We start from the raw sequence: 20,714 nt of genomic DNA, 5'->3' as shown, positions 1-20,714 counted from the left end.
CAATCATTAAGTGGGTGCAGGAGCCAGAGGACCTACTGATGGATCGATGGCCAATTAAACTCTCATCTCTCAGGGCCCCTGAAAGAGAATCTCCTGTCCTGCTACTCTTTTTCTCCTCCGTCCTTCCGTCTCCCTCTCCCTTTCTTTTCCGCTCTTTCCCAGAGTGAGTGACAGCGAAGGGTCAAGCAGCCCCCGGTTCCGCAGTCACCTGGAGTGCAGCCAAAGCCTGGGCCTCCAGCCAGATTCAAAACCACTCGCAAAAGATATGAGGCTGCCTTTCAGGTGCCCTTCTCCAAATCCATGTTTCTCTCCGCTTCAGGAATAACATACTTTGTTCATTCAGTGGTGTCACTGCAATCCGAACACTGATACTGACTGAAAACCAGTCAGCTCACCGAGTAATGACACTATAGTTGTGTCTTAAATGACGCACTGTGTACTCAACCGTGTAGTGTATGAATTCTATAAGGGTTTTTTGTCATTCAACATTGGAGTCTGATGCCCCTCCCCCTCCACTATGTAATTAAAGCTGTGACAGCTGAGTGCAAGAAGTGTCCAATATTCCACACTTAATTTTTTTTCTTAATTAACAAACACACTTTGTTAATTAAGTGCATCATCAGTGCACTTTCTCATTTTCAGTGTGGACACACTCACTTTATTTATACTACAAAACGTCATAGAATAGTGCATAAGTAAATGGTAAATGATAAGTACATGAATTGGGATGCAGCGTATGCCTTCTGTACAGCTCCTTACGGTTGAATTGAACTTGTTATTGAACTGAATTGAATCAACATTGAGCTGAATAATGACACTATGGTCTTGTGCTTTACAGCTTAAATTCTATAAAAACGTTTACAACATAGGCCCATTCTCACCAAGGATGATAACTATAAAGATAGTGTCCACACTAGCAGAACGTTATCATTTTAAATATCGTTCTAAATATAAAAGAATAGCTGAGTCCATATACCACAATAATAACGATAACGGCACAGAGAAACGATATCGTTGGAATCACTTTCGGAACGATTTAGATTTTTTTTTCCAGCTGTTGACCAATCAGACTTTAAAGAGCATGAGTATTTAAAGCAAAATGATATCGTCTGGTGTGCACTGCACAATAATGTTATAGTTATCTTTAGTTATTGATTGTCCAACAGGCCTTAACACTGTAATTTTCCTATTTTATCAATGTGAAGCTGCTTTGAAACCATCTGTATTGTGTAAAGCACTATGTAAATAAATGTGACTTGCTGTCTTCAGTTGGATTGAGTGAAGAAGCTTCAATGGCCTTGTGCTTACATATATATGCGAAAGCATTCGTAATTTGATTCTAAAATATCAGATTAGCTATTTGCGGCGTAATGGGTGCCCAGTCTTTGTTGTTATACAAGGCAAACTTTTGAGTAAATGCATCGTCTTTTAGATGCCTACAGAAATCTGCTGGTGCATGATCGTGAATGTGAAGCCAAACAGCACTGAACAGCATGTCGCCACACTGACCCTGCAGGTCAAAGAAATAAATCCATCATAAGAGACCGACTTCCTCTCAGAGAGACTGACTTCTCTCCATAGTGATGTGAGAGTTAAAGTAAAGCACTGTGAAAAAAAACCCAGGCTGTTCCCGAACTCTCTGAAGGTCAACCAAACTAATGAGGTTAGGGGTAGAGACTGAGGGCCATTTGGCCATGAATGCAATGTGTTATGCCAAAATCTGCAATTCTACACAATGGATTTTTAATGAGCACAACTTAAGCGTGCTTAATTTGTGGCCTTTTCAAAATGCTCCCTCGCATGTTGACTTGGAATTCAAGCATGATACTAATGAAACTGCAGACATGAGGATACTAGGTGTTGAAAGTGAGGTAAGCTTTTTACTAGCAGTGTCTTTCTAATGATTTCTTGCCAAATACTTTTGCAGGCACGTGAAGAAGAAGAAGAAGAAAAAAATAAAAGAATATATAAAAAAACCCTGTTGTGACTTACTAGGGGTGTTTACCTAGGGGAAAACGAACCCCAGTTACCATTTAGGGAAAATAAAAAGAAATTCACAGAGGAAGAGGGAGACATATATATGTATATATATGTAGTATATGTATATATATGTATATGTATGTATATATATGTATATATGTATATATATGTATATATCTGTATATATATGTATATGTGTATATATATGTATATATGTGTGTGTGTATATATATATATATATATATATATATATATTGCCCTACAACTGAATTTTTGTTGAAAAAAAATACTATTTCATTTACTATTTCAATTATTTTTATTTCTGCTAATTTAATAGATTTGACATTGGCGTAGTGACATCACTCAGGTGACGTGATCTGAATATTGGCGTTCCCGAACTTGAGAACTTGGAAAGCTGTAAATTCTATCATGTCACTTTAAAAAATTAAAAATAAAGTATGTTTTTGCATTCGTCTTGAAGACGAGAAGACCTAAGGAAAATAAATACTCGCAACATTTCGGATAATTATGTTCTCGTGAGTGGATAAACATATAGGCTACACATGCTTGAAGAGTAAAGGGAGGAGATGAGGAGGAGATTGGATTGGAGCAGGGCGGTGCTTTATGCTCCTGCGGGATCATTCCTGCACATCTGAGAGAGAGAGAGAGAGTGAAAGTTCAGAGTAAGAAGCAGAAGTGCATTAAATAAAGTCTAAACACAGTCAACTGAAACATTCGCACGAATCTGTCTGTCCGGAGGCGCGGGCACATCTGTCTTCAGCACGGGCGCGCGCGCGTCTGGATGCGGTTAGTTCTGTGGAAATACTTTCTTACTCAAGAATTTATGGATCAAACACAACGTGGAAGGTAAAAAAGTGGAAGTTGTATGAGTGATTTAAAGATGCGCTGGGTCTGTTCCTGTGCGCTGTTGCTGATGGTGCTGGATAACTGTGCTGTGGCCGTGCCTGCGTGGACAAAACACACGGTAAGACCTCAATCATGTCAAACTCATATTTTGCTTTTTTGTCTGGTACTCTTAAAAGAACTGAAAATGTAGATGACCCTTCGACATAAGTGCACCAGGGACATCTGACATGCCTGTACGTCATCTAAATGATTTTAAACAGCATTTTCTAATTCATTTGTCATTTTTATACATGCAGTTTTTTATGTTTAGACTATATTTACTTAAAAAATATCTGTTTGCTCGCAGAGGACAATTAAACTGAACCACAGAAAGAATTGATCTTGAAAGAAATAGTGACACCTAAAATAAACACTTTCCTTTATGTTTAATATTATTTACATCCATTGAAACAACTATGTGTAGGATTTACAAGAAGCAAATTTCATTCAAAAAATTGCTTGTAAATTTCACAAATAATTGCAAGTAACACATTGAATTAAACGTGAATATTGAAATAGTAGCCTATTGGTAACATTTTATGTCAGGGTCCAATTCTCACTATTAACTAGTTGCTTATTAGCATGCATATTACTATGATATTGGCTGTTTAAGTACTTATAAAGCACATATTTATGCCTTATTCTGCATGACCTTATTCTACATCCCTTCATACTAGATTTAACAACTGCCTTACTAACTACCAATAAGAAGTCATTGTGGGTTTGTTTTTATTGAGGAAAAAGTTGTAGTTAATTAATCAATAGGGAAAATTCGACCCTAATCTAAAGTGTGACCACCTATAATCTTATTAGTATTTTCGTACTCCAATAATGTTTTTTTCAAAACGTTGAAAAAACTTCCTTTTTCTATAGCATGTCCTAAAATCTTGATGTTACCCATTTGTCCCACTTATAACATGCATGCACGTGCATTTCTTTCTGGAGAGAGTTGTAAAATCTTTGCAAAGATCAAAAGGAGGAGGAAGAGAGAGAGGAACAGTGTTGAAGGTCATGGGGGAAGGGGAGCGTTCACATATGGGTGACATATTCCAAACCTTCGGCTGCATGACTGCAGCTACTGATAGATGAGCCGGTAGAAGAGAAGCAAAACACAGAACAGCTGAACATCTGAGCAGAATGCTGTCATTTGCTCTCCTGATTTAGTTTGTTTGCTTTCAAAAAGTTCACATATCTGAGATTAGATTATCCCTTGTGAAAAATAAGTAAACTTAAGCAAACTTTTACAAGAGTGCTTATTATGGAAATAATATGCTTTAAAAGAATACACTTAAAGGAATAGTTCACCCAAACATTTTAATTGTGTCATCATTTACTCGCCCTCAAGTTGTTCCAAACCTGTATGAGCTTCTTTCTTCTGCTGAATTTATTGCAGTTTTATTATATTAGCTTTTAAATGTAGTATCAAATAGCAAACTAGTTAAATTATTATCATGTACTTTGCATGCGCTTCAGTATGTTAGTCAACAAATCATAAAGTGTACTTCCACACACCCCTGTTTTTACAGCATCAAATAACTAACTAAAACTAAACTTAAAGCTGCAGTCGGCAAGTCTGGCAGATTGGGTCGATTAGCCAAAATTTTGAATGTTTACAACTCTCATGCCCCTCCCCACTACCAGCGAGCACCCTCCCATCGAGGTCGTGCTCGTCAGTGCGTCACTGTGCGTGTGTACCTGATTTTCTGTGAACGCGTCCGTCTCTTCAGCATCTATCAACACCATGGACTCGGAGGTAGGCTGCCCTGGCTAATCTATCCATAGATAGCAATAACCGAGGAATTGGAAGCTTGTTAGTAGATTTTCTCTCCGCCATCACGCTTCATGCAATCTCCAGGCGAACTTCAGGCGTGTGCGTGTGCATGTGATATTAACGTGCGCGAGTGAGGGGGGATCTGTGGCGTGTGCACGACCTGTGATTGACAGTCAGATCTCACACCCCCCTGCGCTGATTGGACTTGATGAAGCGGGAGCGCTGGATTTTTGCAAAACAAATAACACGCTCCAGGTGGAGTTAGAAGCTCGGGTTTTTTTCTAAAACCATCTTATTTATGTTGTTCTGTCGGATTATAGTGTCGATTACACTGAATATGATCAAAAAAATGTTGCCGACGGCAGCTTTAACTTACTTAACACTTGAACTTACATCAGCGTGATAAAAACTACCTAAAATGACAGAAATCGTCTTTGGGAAAAAATAATTTGAAGTGTAATTTGATTGTTTAGTTTGTCTCACGTCCTATTAGATTACATGGAGAGGGCGGGGTTTATGACCTATACTGCATCCAGCCACCGGGGGCAATCGAAACGTTTTGGTTTCACTTTTCAGCACTTGTGCCCTTCCCAGATACCGTACGCACACTTGCAGTCTTTGCACTTGACCACTTGTCTACTTACATGACATATTTCCTGTATGTGGCCCAAGTGTTCAAGTTGCCGTGAAGATTTCAAGTGTGTATAGAATTCTGCAGGAAGGTGGATCTCCAGAATCACCTCTAAAATATGATCAGAATTACTCATATGGATCAGAATCATCATTTGTGCTACACATTTGACTTGGTGGTTTGCTAAATGATGACATTGCACACAACGTACAGTATGTTAACAATGTACAAAATAAAACACACTACATATAAGCTTCCCTTTTTCTATCTTCTTATCAGGTGGCCAGTATTCAGTTGCATAAACCATGTGTGCAGGTGCCGGCACCTGTGGACACGAGGTCTCATCCAGGTCCGGCCCGATCCAAGCGCTATGCCATCAACCCACTGGGATACAAGTGGGAGCATTTCAACGTCACATACAAGTGAGAGAGACACATGAGACCACCAAGAAAATCAATAAAGACATTATTTTAATATACTTTATAATTTACTATCTGAAGGAAAGCCTTTCTATTAATGGCCATGCTTAAAGTATGAACAGACAGATGCAGGAGGTGGACAAAAGAAGTAATCTGGGGTTCAGATGATGATGGATATTTTGGGACCAGCAGATTGATTTTAGGAGTGTTCGGCTTTTGTAAATGTGCTTTCTGATTGATTGCAGACACAAAGACTCTTTCATAAAACATGAAATTCGTTTTTGGCTGGAAGTAATTTGCGTTTCTCCCTCTTAAAGGATCACGAAGTTCCCCAACACACTGAATAAAGATGATACCCGCAAAGCTATCAGCATCGCCTTCACGAAATGGAGTGATGTTTCTCCTCTGGCTTTCACTGAAATCACCAACCCCAACAAAAGTGCTGACATCACTATAGGTAAATAAATGTGCAGGAAAAGAGCCAAAACATTAGGCATGTGCGCTTTGGCAGGCTGACAGATTATTTTATGCAGTTTTTTAATCTCCCATTTTTGCATGAAACTCTCCTTTTTCTGAGACAGGGTTCTACACGTACAATCACACCGATTGTTGGCGGTCTCCATTGCACCCGTGTTTTGACGGACTGAACGGTGAGCTGGCCCACGCCTTCCTTCCTCCACGTGGAGAAATCCACTTTGACAACCATGAATTCTGGATTCTGGGAAAGTCCCGATTCAGCTGGAAACAAGGTGCTGATCTAATACATTTATTTATGAAAGTGGGTGAATGTGCTGGTCAGAATACAGATATATACTCTTCTCAATGATTATACATTCTTATAACTTATAACTTTTGACAGATGGTTGGCGCTATTATAAAAAAAATAAAAAAAAGTGTGAATATGCAGAAGTGTTGCTGGTGTAACTTACTTCCAGTGACTCACTTTTGACCCACAAGGATCTTAAAGCTACACTGTGTAATTTTTTTTGTTGATTCTTAGCAAAAAAACACTTAGTTCTTTCAAAAATATATGTGCTCATTAATGTAGATTTACTTCTTTCAAGTAATAAAGTATTCTTGTAAGTTTATAATCTGCCATTGAAAGTACATACGGGTGAGGGGTTCGAATGCTGGTCGCCATGTTGCCCCTCCATCTTGAAACTACATTCGCCAAAGAGGGACATACCTGTAAATTCAAGCTTCGCCTTTCGCGCTTTACACTCAGTGACACAGAGACGAATGCGAGGGGGAGATTACTCGCGACTGCCGGCAGATTTGAAAGATTGCTGATGGAGGAAGACGCCTGTTTTCGAGGACATGTAGCAGAGTCGCCAAGGAAGCGAAAGAGAGAATTAAAACGTCAACGCGACAGGCAAATCAGCAAGACCAAAGTCAATACTGGAGTAACTTTTCCCAGATAGAAAGAGCTCATGAGAAGCAAAGATTTTAAAATGGACGCCGAAGTTGCCTGCTTTCCTCTCGAGAGGTAATTCAGCCTATTTGTGTAAATTCGAAGTTTTATAGTTGCTTGTCTAACCATAGCATGGTTGTGCATAACGCCAGAATGACCTCTAGTATAACTTGCGTTACTTTTCCTCACGTCAATGGTGAAAAAGTATTGTTTACCTTGTAACATAAATCTGTGCTGCGACGGATCACAGGTGATAGTTTTAAAGGCACAATTGGACGAAGTCGAACTGGAAGCCATGATAATCTGGGAATAATACGGCCACTGTAGGAGTTAAAACGCCCTCGAAATTGAAAGGAACAGAAACTAATATTCACTGGGTAGTCATATACAATTTCACCGCTAGATGGGGGAAAATATCACACAGTGTAGCTTTAAATTGTCTGACCTAAATCTGAATTCTGTAAATTTTTAGTGCAAAAGTAGGTTTCAGACAAAATTCAAGATTACGGAAATGGAAAGCACCAGGTGATTTTTGGCTTACACTTTAGACATTCTACTATAAGTAACTTGTCAGCTACATGTCAACTAACTCTCATTAGAGTATTAGTAGACTGATAGTACATTGATAGGTTAGGGTTAGGTGTTAGGGTTAGTTGCCAAGTTACTTATATTTACTAGAACGTTAGTCAAGTTCAAAACTGAGGAAATTGAAGAGAAACAAATATCAACATCCATTTTTCTCCTCCTTTACTCTTTGATTTTATCGAGTGTTGTCTCTGCACAGGTGTGTGGCTGAATGACCTGGTTCAGGTAGCTGCTCATGAAATCGGTCACGCTTTAGGTCTCTGGCATTCACAGGACCCTAATGCATTAATGCACCCCAATGCAACGTACACAGGTCAGCGGAACATCGCTCAAGATGATATCTGGGGCATCCAGCGCCTTTATGGTAAGCAAAATGTAGGTGTTTAAAGTTGTGTTGAAATGGAAGTAGACTTGGTTCTATGCATCGGTGGTTGATTGATGAAGACGCTGAAGACGTGACAGTGAGGACTGACTTACACCCAGGTACAAAGCATTGCATTAATCAAGAGAAAGAAGAAATAAAAGCATGGATTACTTTCTCCAGATCACTGAAAGATTTGACAGATTTAAGTTTAGCAATATTTCTCAGTTTAAAGAAACTATTCTTCACAACTGAATTGATTTGCCTGTCAAACTTTAACTCTGTCAAAAATAAATCCCAGATTATTGACATAACTATGCAGATTGGATGACAGAGGACCTAGACTCCTAGGTTGCTATATCCTACTAGGGCCAAATATAATAATTTCTATCTTTTTCCCATTTAACTGGAGAAACACATTATTCATCCACATTTGACATCTTTTAGACATTAAAAAAGTGATGTAATGGATGCATCATCTTCAGACTTTATAGGCAAATACATCTGGGTGTCAGCAGCATAAAAATGATACGAAATACGTTATTTCTTAAAAACAGAACTAAGAGGAAGCATATATAATGGAAATAACACTGGTCCCAAAACAGAACCTTGAGGTACCCCACAGGAAATAGAAGCTATAGATGATGAGACATTTTCAATTTTAACAGAAAAAGTTCTGTCTATGTAGATTCATGATGTCTAACACATCCAGGTAATAAAATGTTCAAACTAATTATTTATTAAAAGTCACTGGTATACATAAAAACAAGTTAGCAAGACGTTTCGATGTTTATCCAAACACCATCTTCAGTTGTAAAAACAGTAACTATGGCAAATATACACATACTACAGTCACATGATCAGCACACAAGTAGAAGTCACATGACTTAAGTTAACCAGAGCATGCTATAATAACCACATAGTATGCTTGCCATACTGCCTTAGACGTTCAATAAGGATATAAGGTATGGTCAATCGTGTCAAATGCTGTGCTAAGATCCAGCAAAACTACCAGAGTCAGTTTTCAATAAAATGTCATTAGCTACTCTAAGAAGAGCTGATTCTGTGCTATGACCTGATCTAAAACTACATTGAAATGTATCAAAAAACTAATTTTTGCATTAAAAATGAAGTTGATTAAAGACAATCTTTTCTAATATTTTAGATAAAAATGGTAGCTTAGATATTGGCCGAAACATTATTTGGATCTGTAGGATCTAAGCCGGGCTTTTTAAGAAGAGGCTGTACAACCGCATGCTTGAGGCTCGAAGGAACACAACTTCTAGTCAGACTGCAATTTATAATAGAGAAAATGCTTGGTCCACAATGCTCACTTCTCTTCAGAGTTTTGGAGCTTCAGCTTGTTACTATCATCTGCCTCAGGATGCTTGGACAAGAAGCGTGTGTGTGATCCTTGGGCCCGGTTGGGTTTCTGTGAGAGGAGACGGAGCTTCATGAAGAAAAACTGCCCGCAGCGGTGCGACCTGTGTTACGGTGAGACACTCAAAACATCCTCCTCCAACGCTAACTTCCCATCTATAGCCTTTCACTTACACACAGTATTCTTCTTCATGCAGGTGGACAGACATTGTCAGCTACTTTAGATAAACCATTATAAAGTAGATGGTAGTGTATATTATGAACTAACACACTCTTTAAAGTGTTTGTTTGCTCCTCAGAGCCTCTGGATGCAGTGTCTACCCCGACCCCTCCTCCTGAAAACGTGAAGATCAAAATTGTGCCTCGTGGAAAAGTTGTGGGCTTCCGCTGTGGGACAAAAAATACCAGAGTGCCTCCAAAAGTCAGGTAGAGTATCCTTAACCCTATAAAGCCTACCGTATCATATTTGATACGCAAAATTTGAAGGCCTCTAAATGATCAACACAATCAAAACTTTGCTGAAAAACCTGTTGCACACAATCTTCTACATGCCTTCTGTTGTCTGATTGATAGTTTATACTTTTTTAGCAAGTAAAAGGCAGGGTTTGACATGAACACCCGTGAACCTGCCTAAATGCTGTGTATTTCAGCAGAGGTGTGTAACGCAGTCAGTCCTACTAGCCACTTTGGCGGGTCAAATATTTTTCAATTGTAGTATTTTAAAAACACATCTGGAATAATAAGTGCAATGACGTGATATCGATATGTATCTGAAATGCTTCCAATACTCATTTCCTGCAGAATAGACACACAACACCAGCTGTTCAGTGTGAGTTACACACAAACCCGCCTCCCCTCACTCACTCGTTTCATTTGCTCTGGATGAATATTGTTGGTGTTACAGGGTTTGAGTTTCGGCGTGGGATTGCGTGTATTGCTCATAATTTTACTCATTCCACAGATTTTGTGATCACACCCAAAGTGTGTGCATATATAGCCGCCTCTCAGTACTAAATGGAGTAATTTTTCGCTGTTTATTGTGCTTAAACAGCGGCTAGTAACTTTGGAAAACCACTAGCCACAGTGGCTGATGAGCAAAAAAGTTAAGGTCAAGCCCTGGTAAAAGGCCTTGTAGTATAATTGTAAAAATGCCCAAAATGATTTCAAGATGATCATTCATTGTTAAGTCACCCAGTAGGCACCATTCATGTGCAAATGTAGTCTTATGTTGATATATTTATCTGTTTGATGTAACTTAAGTTATGGAATGCATCATTTCTGAAGCTTAGTTTCAGTCAGTTTCTCTGTTTCGTCTTTCGGCAGCTGGTATAAGGACGGAGAGCAGCTGCTGACATCCATTCCTGGCTATATTGTAATTAAAGATCGGGACCTGCGGCTCGTGGCCAATGAATTCAATGAAGGCACGTACACCTGCCGCATCCATCGGCGCGGTAACGTGGTCTCTGCCAACTCCTGGGCCATCCGGCTGAAGCCAGAGCAGTCCTCCAACAACAGCTGATGGAGTGACTGACGCTGGACGTATTGACCACTCGCTCTACCTCCAGGGCTCAAGACCACTCAGCAGCGCACACACCTCTGTTTGGAGGCCAGAGTCTTAATGGACAGTGGATCCCTGACCTTCGTAACTCTGAGGTCCCATGTTGTCCAAGACAATATTTGGAAGAACCACCTACTGGATTTCCTGTTGTGCGTCTGCGACGACAAAGGTGCTCGCTTTTTTTATTAACGTAAATGCCACTTCTGAGGTATAATAAATAGTTTCATAGATGCTTAAAATCTCTGAAGGTGTAAAACCGAATTTAAACATTATAAACATTGTAGACCAATTGAGGGGAAAACAAAATCTAAATCTTCTCAAATTTGTTTGAAAAGGTACAATTTCATTCTCTACAGTGAAAAAAGATCAGCGGTGCATGTGAAGTCCCCGATTTTTTGTGGTTTTAAGGGCTGTTCACTCCAAGGACTATAACATTAATGTTTTAATAATCATAATCATAATGTTAATGTTAATAATATGTTATTATCTTCAATCTTCGTTCACATTCAGCAGATTCCCAGCTAACGGGGAATGTTCTCAGAACTTTGGCTAATGTTTGGCAAGGTTCTCTGAAAGATATGACCAAACATGATTCCAGTAACGTTAATGTTCAGTGATCTCGTCTTTGGTGATATAAAACATTTTTTTTTAGCACAAAAACATTTATATTCATGGAATGTTTTTTTCTAAATCATTTTAGTTGGATGTTCATCCAATATTTTTTTAAATGATTGGACTTGTCCGAGATTGTTAAAAGAACATTCAAAAGTAACATTCCATAATGTTTGCATTATGATCAAATGAAACGTTTGTATAACCAAGATTTTTTTTTTTTTTTTTTTTTTTAATGGACGTTTTGAATGTTTGGAGAACATTCAGAAATAACATTTTCATAACTTAATGGGTATGCTAGTAAAACGTTTTCAGAACATTTTTATTAGAGCTGGGTGAGAATATAGTTTACATTAGGCCAATCAAGCAGCTGAGATGTGCTATACACTATATATCGCCCTACGTGAGTGTACTGTGGATGTGGATAAAGTTAGATATAATAAAATAATTTATAGCTTTGTACACAGGAACATTGGAATAATTTCATAAAGTTTATTTTTCCACCAGCTGATGAACAATAAATCTTTGACAGCCAATCAGAATCCACCTGATTTTAACGAGCTCGAGCATTTAAAGCAGCAGACGACCAAACTGCAGAGCACTTATAATAAACACAACCAATATAGTTATTATTCTTGGTGTGAATGGGCCTTTAGCCTTTTATTTGTTGATTATTTTATTATTATTGTTATAGTTTATTTCATTTAAACTAAATGAAGTTGTGTTGCGGCCCTTGTTGAAGTCCACTCACGACTTCAAGGCAGACGTGGATCTGTGACTGGCAGATTTGAGAATAATAGCTTATTAACCTTTCCTACTATGTCATGGACTCATTATTGTCTTTCCCCCCAAGACATGAAATTAAAGATTTCAGACACGTGTCGTGAAGGGCATGTCATCTACGGTAGGAAATATGGCCTAGTTTACATGTGCTGCACGATTCCTACTGTACACACAGGCCGACTGAAGTGATGCAGATGCTAGAACTAGTTATAGAATTTGGAAAGCAGAAATGTAACTTGAATTATCGTGCATCTGTAACCGATGTTGGCTGTATCTGCTGTAATGCCTATTTAACTTATCAGAAATGACAGTTAGTTGTTTTTAATCATCTTTTTTTATCTTATATTATTGGACATTAAAGGTTCATAGTGTGTCTTTTGGTCCCTGTGAATGAGTAACACGACACAAGACAAATGTATTATTCTTTTAATATGGTTTAGTGATTCACCGGCATTGTTCACAGAGTTCTTTTGATTCATCTAAAATGATCTTAATAATGTTCCTGACCACAGGAAAGCCAAAGTCATCTTTTTGTCTGCTGGCAAACATGTAATCCTGTACGGACTTCTTCCTGTCCTATGCAAACATGTAAACAAACAGGTCCTCGTAGTCTTTCGTGTTAACACTGTTCCTCGCTGGGCTTGGGTAATGTAAACATTCAGCAGGCAAATCCTTTCCAAAAAGGCTGGGACCCGTGCCACAGAATAGCCCAGGGTTTAAATAGAGGTGCCAGACTCCGTCACTGCCAGGCCCCAAAATTATTACTTCACATCAGAGTCTGAGAGCGAGTTCATACGAGGAGAAACATGAGAAAAGTCAGAAAGACAAATTAACATTCCAAAAGTATGAGTGAAAAATAAAAGCAGACTTTAAATTTGAGTTATAAACCAAGATTAAACACAGTAACTATACAGAGACGACTGATCCTGGGATCCCACCCTCATCCCGGAATAAGTCTCACATTTGGCCCCTGTTCAAGTATGGAAAGATCTAGACAATAAAGGCAGGTGAGGGTGAGTTATATACGCACAGCCGAGAATGAGATTATGTGCAAGCAGACAAAAAAACGAGACACACTAAAAATGCATAATTATTCAAGGTCCGGGCTGAATACGAAATGTATCCAAGGAATAGGCCAACAATATGAAGCCTTTTGGTTTAGTGGTGTGTGGCAAATCTCTCTGAAGCGAGAGGGAGAAGTGGGATCAAAACCTTTAGAAAGTACGGGTGGAATAATTCGGTCACTATTGTGCATTTTGTAAACGCTGGTTCAATACATTTTTCTCATTCAAATAAATCTTAAGCTAGTCCATCCTTCATTTATATTCTTGGCTATTCACAGTGGCTTTAAGAAAGCATATAAAACACGAACGATGTGGAAAAACACCAACAGCTGCTTGAGATTTCTAGTCGTCCTCATCTTTGTGTGTGTCGCCGTGATGATGATGATGATGATGATGAGGCGAGAAGAATGGCGATGTGGTGAAGAAGGGAAGACGGAAGGTGGGGGACGGAGAGCGCTCCTCGCGTACGGGACTGCTGTTGGGGCTTTGTCTGGGACTGATGGCCTGTAACATTCGTCCTTTTCCCTCCTTCAAAATGTTCTTCTGTTGGACACACAATACATGATATTAGAGCATTTTATCTGTGGACGGCACATATTTTAAGAAATCGTTGAAATGAAAATGTACTCCAATTTGCTAAAAAGCTTTAATTTATTTTGTGTATATTCAAATACAGTGTGTGATGTCGCACCAGATGTGATGCAATGACGCCAGATGTAATTAGTTCTTGTGGATTATCAGTACATGACTCATCGTGTGACTTGAGAAGACTTGTGGAACACTTTATGGTGCTTCTTTGTCCTGTTTGGAGTAGTGAATATTTCATGACGGGGCTGCAAGATTAATCGAAATAAAACCGAAATCGTGATAATTAGTGTAATTATCAAAACGCAAAGGCAGCGATTTAATTAAATATAAGCGCAGTGTGTTTCAGAGTGAAGCGCAGCACTGTGTTCTTTTAGACATGGGCAGCTTATGAACCTCCGGTGTGTTCAGTGTCTCAGAGTGACTCGGTTTGCAGTAAATGTAAGTGGACCTCGAGGGTCAGAGTTGAGAATCCGTTCTAAAACAACAATCCCTGAGATGTATGTAAAAGCTGCACACATCCAGACTAACCAGCGCTCCGTCAGGCCCGAACATCTGCAGGAAGTTCCCGATGAACTCGCGTGACTTTTCCTCCCATTTCTGTATGAGGTCGATGCCCTTCTCCTCCACCTTCTGCACAAACTCTTTACTCTTTTCCTCCACATCTCGGACCTTCTGCTTCACCTTATCCACGCGTTCCTGAAGGTGGTACTTCTTTTCCTGGGAAAAAAAAACGGGAACAGAGTCAAGTTGCTTTCAAAGGAATATTTCCCTTTTAATGGCTTTGATAAAAGATGAAAGTGTGTAGTCAAGCACACACACATTGATGAAGCTGACGTTCAGCTCTTTCGCAGTGTAGCCTCTCTGTAGGTTGCGGCGCACATAAACATCATAATCACGTACGATTCGTGTGATTACGTCAGATGTGGAGATGCCTTCTGTTCTCTGAGTCGGCGCGAACATGCCTTAAAAAAAAAGAGAATTTCAAGAGCAAATCTGGTGATTCTGTTGACAAATAAAAACTACATTTTTGACTACCATAACTGTATTATGCAGAAGTTTTTCATATTTCTACCTGCGTCCTTTATGTGTTTGTAAACATCATCACTTCCTGCTGAGATGTATGGAATGTCGTCATGGGCGACGAAGTCTATCTAGGGAGAACATGTACGTCTGAATTCACAGTAATCATTCAAGAGTAGGAAAAAAAGTACCAGGATGCCCTACTTCTTCCGGTGAGATTCTGAAGTGTGCATATGATGGACACTTTACTATCCCATGAGGCCACAGGAGAGGATTTATGAATGGTGGTAATGTGACAACTGATGCTGGGAGGTCATGTGATAAGGGCAACATGGCGAATATAGTACATCCAGATTACATTCATACTATATAGAGCGTGATTTTTAGCAGTCACAAAGTAATTACTCATTCACAATAAGTGCCTCCTCGAGAGAGTAAGTGATTTCAGACGCAGCCAATCTCTGTTCCACTGAGCGAGACGCAATCCTGAACCACATTCAGATGAGCATGAGTTCAAAATCTGAGATGGTACCAATATTTATCTTCATGATTTGTTGTTCTTTTGTTGTAAATTATTTTGGTTAAACTTTATTTGAAGGTGTCATTGTTACAGTCTAATTGTATATTTAAGTACTGAGTAATATTAAGCAACTACATGTACTTACTATAGGGTTAGGATTTGGTTGAGGATTAGTTGCATCTAATTATGCATAATTTACTGTTATTACTATGGTAAGTACATGTAACATAATGTAACAAGGACACTGTAAAATAAAGTGTTACCATTATTTTTAATGTTAACGCATAAGGTAAAACTATTGTACACTCACTGTCCATGTTACAAATTGCTTGAACTTACTAATAGTAGTAACAGTAAATTATGCATAATTACAAGCAACTAACCCTAACTCTACCCCATAGTGAGTGCATGTAGTTAATTAATATTACTCATTTTGGTTACACTTTATTTTAAGGTGTCATTGTTACAGTGTAATTATATATTTAAGTACTGAGTAATATTAAGCTACTAAATGTACTTACTATAGGGTTAGGGTAGGATTAGGATTTGATTAAGGGTTAGTTGCATGTAATTATGCATAATTTACTGTTATTACTATGGTAAATACATGTAACATAATGTAACAAGGACACTGTAAAATTAAGTGTTACCCTCATGTCTTATGTGTAATCACACTGTAACAAGGATACCTTCAAATAAAGTTTAACCAAAGTTAACAGTTCAACAAAACATGACAGTTTTCATTTATTCACCCTCATGTTGTTCCAAACTTGTATTATTTTTTCCTGTGAAATTCAAAATGATTCAAATAGGTCATTGGATTATTTTTGCAGCTTAGCGGTGGCGATGGGCAATTTCAAAACCTCTGTAAAATCATTAGTTTTGAACCATTGATTCGGATTGTGTATCAAACTGTTAAAGCTGTATGATTTCAGTAGACAAGGCTTCATAATGTGAGAACCGTTTCGATATTTTAATTGTTTGCTGCAGGAGTCGATCCCATGAACCCACGAACCAGTGTCTTTATGGTTTTTACCTGACCTGGATCAATTTCAGGGATTCGGTGGATGAATTTGTGTAATAAAATGAAGAGTTGCAGTTAAAAGTCACTTATTGGCCTGATTAACCAAGCTTAACCTATATTATATAGACACTTAGTATTTAACGGTATTAGATGACTGCATTTAATAGATTACACTTTCCATTAAAAAATGGTTTGTAAAAGGTGTTTTTATGCATGTCTGGGTTGAGTTTTTGCTGCATTTACAGTGTTCTGACCAGCAGGCGTCACCAGCATTTCGTAAATACATCGGTTCAGTTGATTCAAAGTTTCTCCCATCACTACTTAACAGACGTGTTCACTATGAATGGCTGTTGAACGGAAAAGAACTGCATAAAGATTCTTCAAATGGTTATGAAGAAGGTGAGTAAACAAATAACAAATTTTTCACTTTTGAGTGAACTATCCCTTTAACCACAACATGTTAACAGTTACACACCTCACAATGGCCCTGTCCCAAAGGGCACAATGGCTGCCGTGTGCACGTGTCCGTTACGTCCGTGAGACCGTAGGGTGTCCCATTTGTCATTTTAGGCCTCAGAAGGGTTTTGCCGAGCCCGCATTGATGCAGACTTCTTCCCGACAGTCAAAGCGGCATTACGTCACGAAAGTACAGACTCGTAGGAAGACCACGAGTGCTTAGGGTGCCATTTGGGACAGGGCCCATGTCATGTGGTAGCATCTGGAAATGTACATTTACACTGACACTAGCAGACGCTTTACTCCAAAGCATTCAAGCTATACATCTGATGAGTTCATGCATTCCCTGTGAATCGAACCCATGACCTTGAGCATCAGGAATGTGAATATGACATTGATTGCGATCTGGATACTCACTCTGTGCTCGGCTAGAAATCCTGGTGTCAGCGTCCATGGAGCGTTGCGGACCACCTCATCGACATATCGACAGTGACTCACTGCGTCGTAACGTTCATCCTCGTTCATGACAGTGAAACCCTTGAATTTATGCGTCAAATCATCGCTGCACACTGAAAGACAAACACATTAATGTAACACTACAGTTCTGATAACATGAACTAACAATGACAAATACTTCTAAAGCATTAAGCAATCTTAGCTAATGTTCATTTAACATTTACTATCAAATTATTAAAATCACTATTTAATGGACCCGATATAACATGAACAAACAATGAACAGTTGAATTTTTATTAACTCATGTTAAAAAAGCTGCAACAAATGTATTGATCAATGTATTGATGCAATAAATAATGTTAACACCCCACATTATTTTTGTAATTCTGTTTAGTGACACTCATCATGATGGGTTACACTATAGCAGTGATGCAGTGACAAAAGACGGAAACTCACCGCCCACAATGAGATGTGTGTTTGGGAAAAGGCACTTGGCCTGCATTAAAGCTCGGGCGTGTCCGGAATGGAACATGTCAAAGATCCCGTCAGCATAGACGCGTACCGGACGGTCCTCTAAAGAGAGGAGGATTGAAGAAGAGAGAGAGGTCGTACAGAGAATGTGTATATAATGAGGGTCAGCGTGGGTAAAATCGCTATTTACACACCTGGAGTGCCGAGACGGGCTTCTTCCATGCTAACGCGAACGTATGGTGTTTTTGAGGCCACCAGTTCATCAGAGAAGGGTGCAGGTTCACTCAACCCCTGAAACATACACACACACACATACCTCAAGACAAGAGTGTGTCACGTGCACAAGAAATGACGTCATCACACTCAGGTGCAGACTGAAAGCCACCTTCCCGACACTCACCAAAGTACTCCGTGGAATTTTCCGGAAACACTCCCTTAGCTCGCCATTCGACTCCTCTCTCTTCCTCTTCCTGCTGAGGCCTGAACTGTGCACTTCCATCCCTGCATAGAAATAATAATAATAAAAAAAAGTAATTTTTTTCCATACGACTCATGTCATACAATAGCTTTGTGTGAGGAACAGACAAATTCAAGTATTTATTGACTGAAAATCTTCCCAGCTATGGACTGATAAAATGGTAGAGCTTTAGCAGCACTTTTCATCTGGAAACAAAAGTAATATACATTTGTTCCTATAAGACAAGAGAAATATCTATAGAGTGTGAAATAAATAAAAAAGTGAATTAAATAAATATGCATATACATAAATAATCACTTGAGCTGGCTAACTATTTTTTGTCATGAATATGTACAACTAGTATTTATTAAGATAATTAATAACAAGAGATATTTTCTGTGGTAATGGACAGTACAGTATGTCACAGATGCTGTCTAAAGCCTTTAATGCTGGATCAGTAGATCGTGCTCGCCACGCTGACCCAGATCATCTCAACATGACGATGATGATGATGATGATGATGATGTAGGACAGTCAGGGATGTGGCACTAGAGCGGAAAACAATCAATCTTTTCATCCCCCCTTTCTTCCTTCTAAATTGCTCCATTGTTCACTAAAATGTCCTCAATATGTTCAGCAATAACCTAAGAGATGAATCCAGGGTTCCCATACCTCTGACCAATACACTGTCCAGTCAATTGTGGACCATGACTGTATTTTTTATAATAAAGACTTAAAAAAATAATGTAAAAATGAGTTGACTCACACTTGTGAAGTTCAGGGCAAATGAGTCATCATGGAAATGTCACTGTAGACTTTCTAGAGATGTATTACATTTTAAAAACCTCAAATCTCTTTCACTGTTCTTTTAACTATGATGTTCAACTAACTATAAATGACTTTATTTTCCTAAAAACAACAAACGTAGCAGAGGGAACCTACTAACAGAACTATATTTAAACAGTGTTACATCAGTTTCTTAAGCATATCGACGATGAAAAGGACTTTTTCCTCAATGCAGAGGAGAGCAAACACAACTAACAACAGCAAATACATCTTTCTCAAAGTAAAAAAAAAAAGCATTTTATTTTAAAACATGATAAGAGATGTAAAGTACTAACCTTAGAAGCTGGTTTCCTCCTTTCCTCAGTATCATGGGTTGAAGACAGCACTTGGCTTATGGGTCTGAACAACCCATTTCTGTTTGAAATACTTTATAGAGATGATACACCATATGCTGCTGATATGACAGCTCTGCCTTCTCACTACATTATCATAATCATCATCATCATCACTGCTCAGTAACAACACGCACACTTCCGCTCATAAGTCACACTTCCGCTTTAAAATCGCTCCATCTAGCGGTCACTTCCTGCAACAACCGCTAATAAAATATGCAGATAGAGTCGGACCGAATTAATTGGAGTGTGTACGTGGCCTAATTGTCTCAGATTATGATATATATATATAATTTTTAATATATTAAAATAGGCCTATTTTATTAAATATGCAATACCTTAAATATAAATAAATGTATGGAACTACACATGAATTATTCGAAGGCCTAAAAAAAAAAAATTGCCTTTCAAGCAATTTTTGGTAATGTCTTCTAGCCCTATCACACATATCATATCTGTGTGTCCTCTCAGTGTTTCTGATTCATATAGATTTATGCAGACTAAAATGAGTAAAGGTACCTGAATGGTTTCTGGTATAGATCTCACCCTTACTGACCCCAAAACACAGTTATATACATTAGTGTAGAAAACCTTGACATATTCAGAATACATCAAACACACACAACCTTCTCAAATCATATTCAACAACAACAACAACAACAAACAACATGACTCTCATCCACTGTTATTGCAGCTGACCACAGAATATAATGATTCATGATTTTGTGAGATGCCCATGATCATTCAAGATGGGGAGTCTGAGCAACATCAGTCTTTCAATCAGACATCACTGCACTACGAGCATCAGGGCTTTCACATCTATCCAAAATGCACTTCAGAAACACTTTCAGTTATAGAAGATATAATGTAATATTAATATATCATATTTGGAACTATTTTGTTTGGCAAAAAACAAAACAATGTAGCAATATTGTCTAAAAGGTTTATCAAACTGTTGTATATTGCGGCATCACTGTTTCTAATGATGTTGCTCAAAATATAGGCTATTATAGGTCTATGCTCACATCCATAGACAAAGAAAGAAAGAACAAAAGAAAAGAATGTCCACATTGTTGACAAAAA

The 20,714-nt window shown here is 38.5% G+C and overlaps 2 protein-coding genes across 3 annotated transcripts; one reads left to right on the top strand and one right to left on the bottom strand.

Annotated features, from left to right (window-relative positions):
• The first annotated feature begins 2,640 nt into the window (after nucleotides 1–2,640).
• On the top strand, nucleotides 2,641–12,994 carry mmp23bb (matrix metallopeptidase 23bb). Of its 2 annotated transcripts, none has more exons than XM_082182266.1 (8): nucleotides 2,641–2,965; nucleotides 5,604–5,710; nucleotides 6,025–6,164; nucleotides 6,289–6,456; nucleotides 7,903–8,067; nucleotides 9,448–9,558; nucleotides 9,744–9,870; nucleotides 10,768–12,994. In XM_082182266.1, the coding sequence occupies exons 1-8, from the start codon at nucleotides 2,867–2,869 to the stop codon at nucleotides 10,961–10,963; spliced, it is 1,113 nt and encodes a 370-aa protein (XP_082038392.1). In that variant the 5' UTR covers nucleotides 2,641–2,866; the 3' UTR covers nucleotides 10,964–12,994. The 2 variants fall into 2 exon arrangements, with proteins under 2 accessions (XP_082038392.1, XP_082038391.1); XM_082182265.1 differs by having other exon boundaries at nucleotides 5,568–5,710.
• pcyt1ab (phosphate cytidylyltransferase 1A, choline b) lies at nucleotides 12,809–19,785 on the bottom strand. The gene is made up of 9 exons (XM_082182272.1): nucleotides 19,575–19,785; nucleotides 18,397–18,497; nucleotides 18,191–18,287; nucleotides 17,982–18,098; nucleotides 17,487–17,638; nucleotides 15,122–15,200; nucleotides 14,869–15,011; nucleotides 14,578–14,766; nucleotides 12,809–14,004 (listed from the first exon to the last, which is right to left on the bottom strand). The coding sequence occupies exons 2-9, from the start codon at nucleotides 18,493–18,495 to the stop codon at nucleotides 13,804–13,806; spliced, it is 1,077 nt and encodes a 358-aa protein (XP_082038398.1). The 5' UTR covers nucleotides 18,496–18,497; nucleotides 19,575–19,785; the 3' UTR covers nucleotides 12,809–13,803.
• Nucleotides 19,786–20,714: the final 929 nt, after the last annotated feature.

Source organism: Leuciscus leuciscus (genome assembly GCF_965113295.1).
Source record: "Leuciscus leuciscus genome assembly, chromosome: 10".
Classification (NCBI taxonomy): domain Eukaryota; kingdom Metazoa; phylum Chordata; class Actinopteri; order Cypriniformes; family Leuciscidae; genus Leuciscus; species Leuciscus leuciscus.
The sequence above is the reverse complement of the archived record's forward strand: the minus strand, read 5'-3'. Positions and strand labels throughout refer to the sequence as shown.

Bases quoted from the DNA above. Each gene is read 5' to 3' on its own strand.
- mmp23bb (XM_082182265.1), top strand. From the start codon at position 2,867: ATGAGTGATTTAAAGATGCGCTGGGTCTGTTCCTGTGCGCTGTTGCTG. The intron at 6,165-6,288 runs GTAAATAAATGT...TTTCTGAGACAG, and splicing joins AAGTGCTGACATCACTATAG to GGTTCTACACGTACAATCAC. The intron at 9,559-9,743 runs GTGAGACACTCA...TTTGCTCCTCAG, and splicing joins GCGGTGCGACCTGTGTTACG to AGCCTCTGGATGCAGTGTCT.
- pcyt1ab (XM_082182272.1), bottom strand. From the start codon at position 18,495: ATGGAAGTGCACAGTTCAGGCCTCAGCAGGAAGAGGAAGAGAGAGGAG. The intron at 15,012-15,121 runs GTAGAAATATGA...TTTTTTTTTAAG, and splicing joins CAAACACATAAAGGACGCAG to GCATGTTCGCGCCGACTCAG. The intron at 14,767-14,868 runs GTGTGTGTGCTT...TTTTTTTCCCAG, and splicing joins TGAACGTCAGCTTCATCAAT to GAAAAGAAGTACCACCTTCA.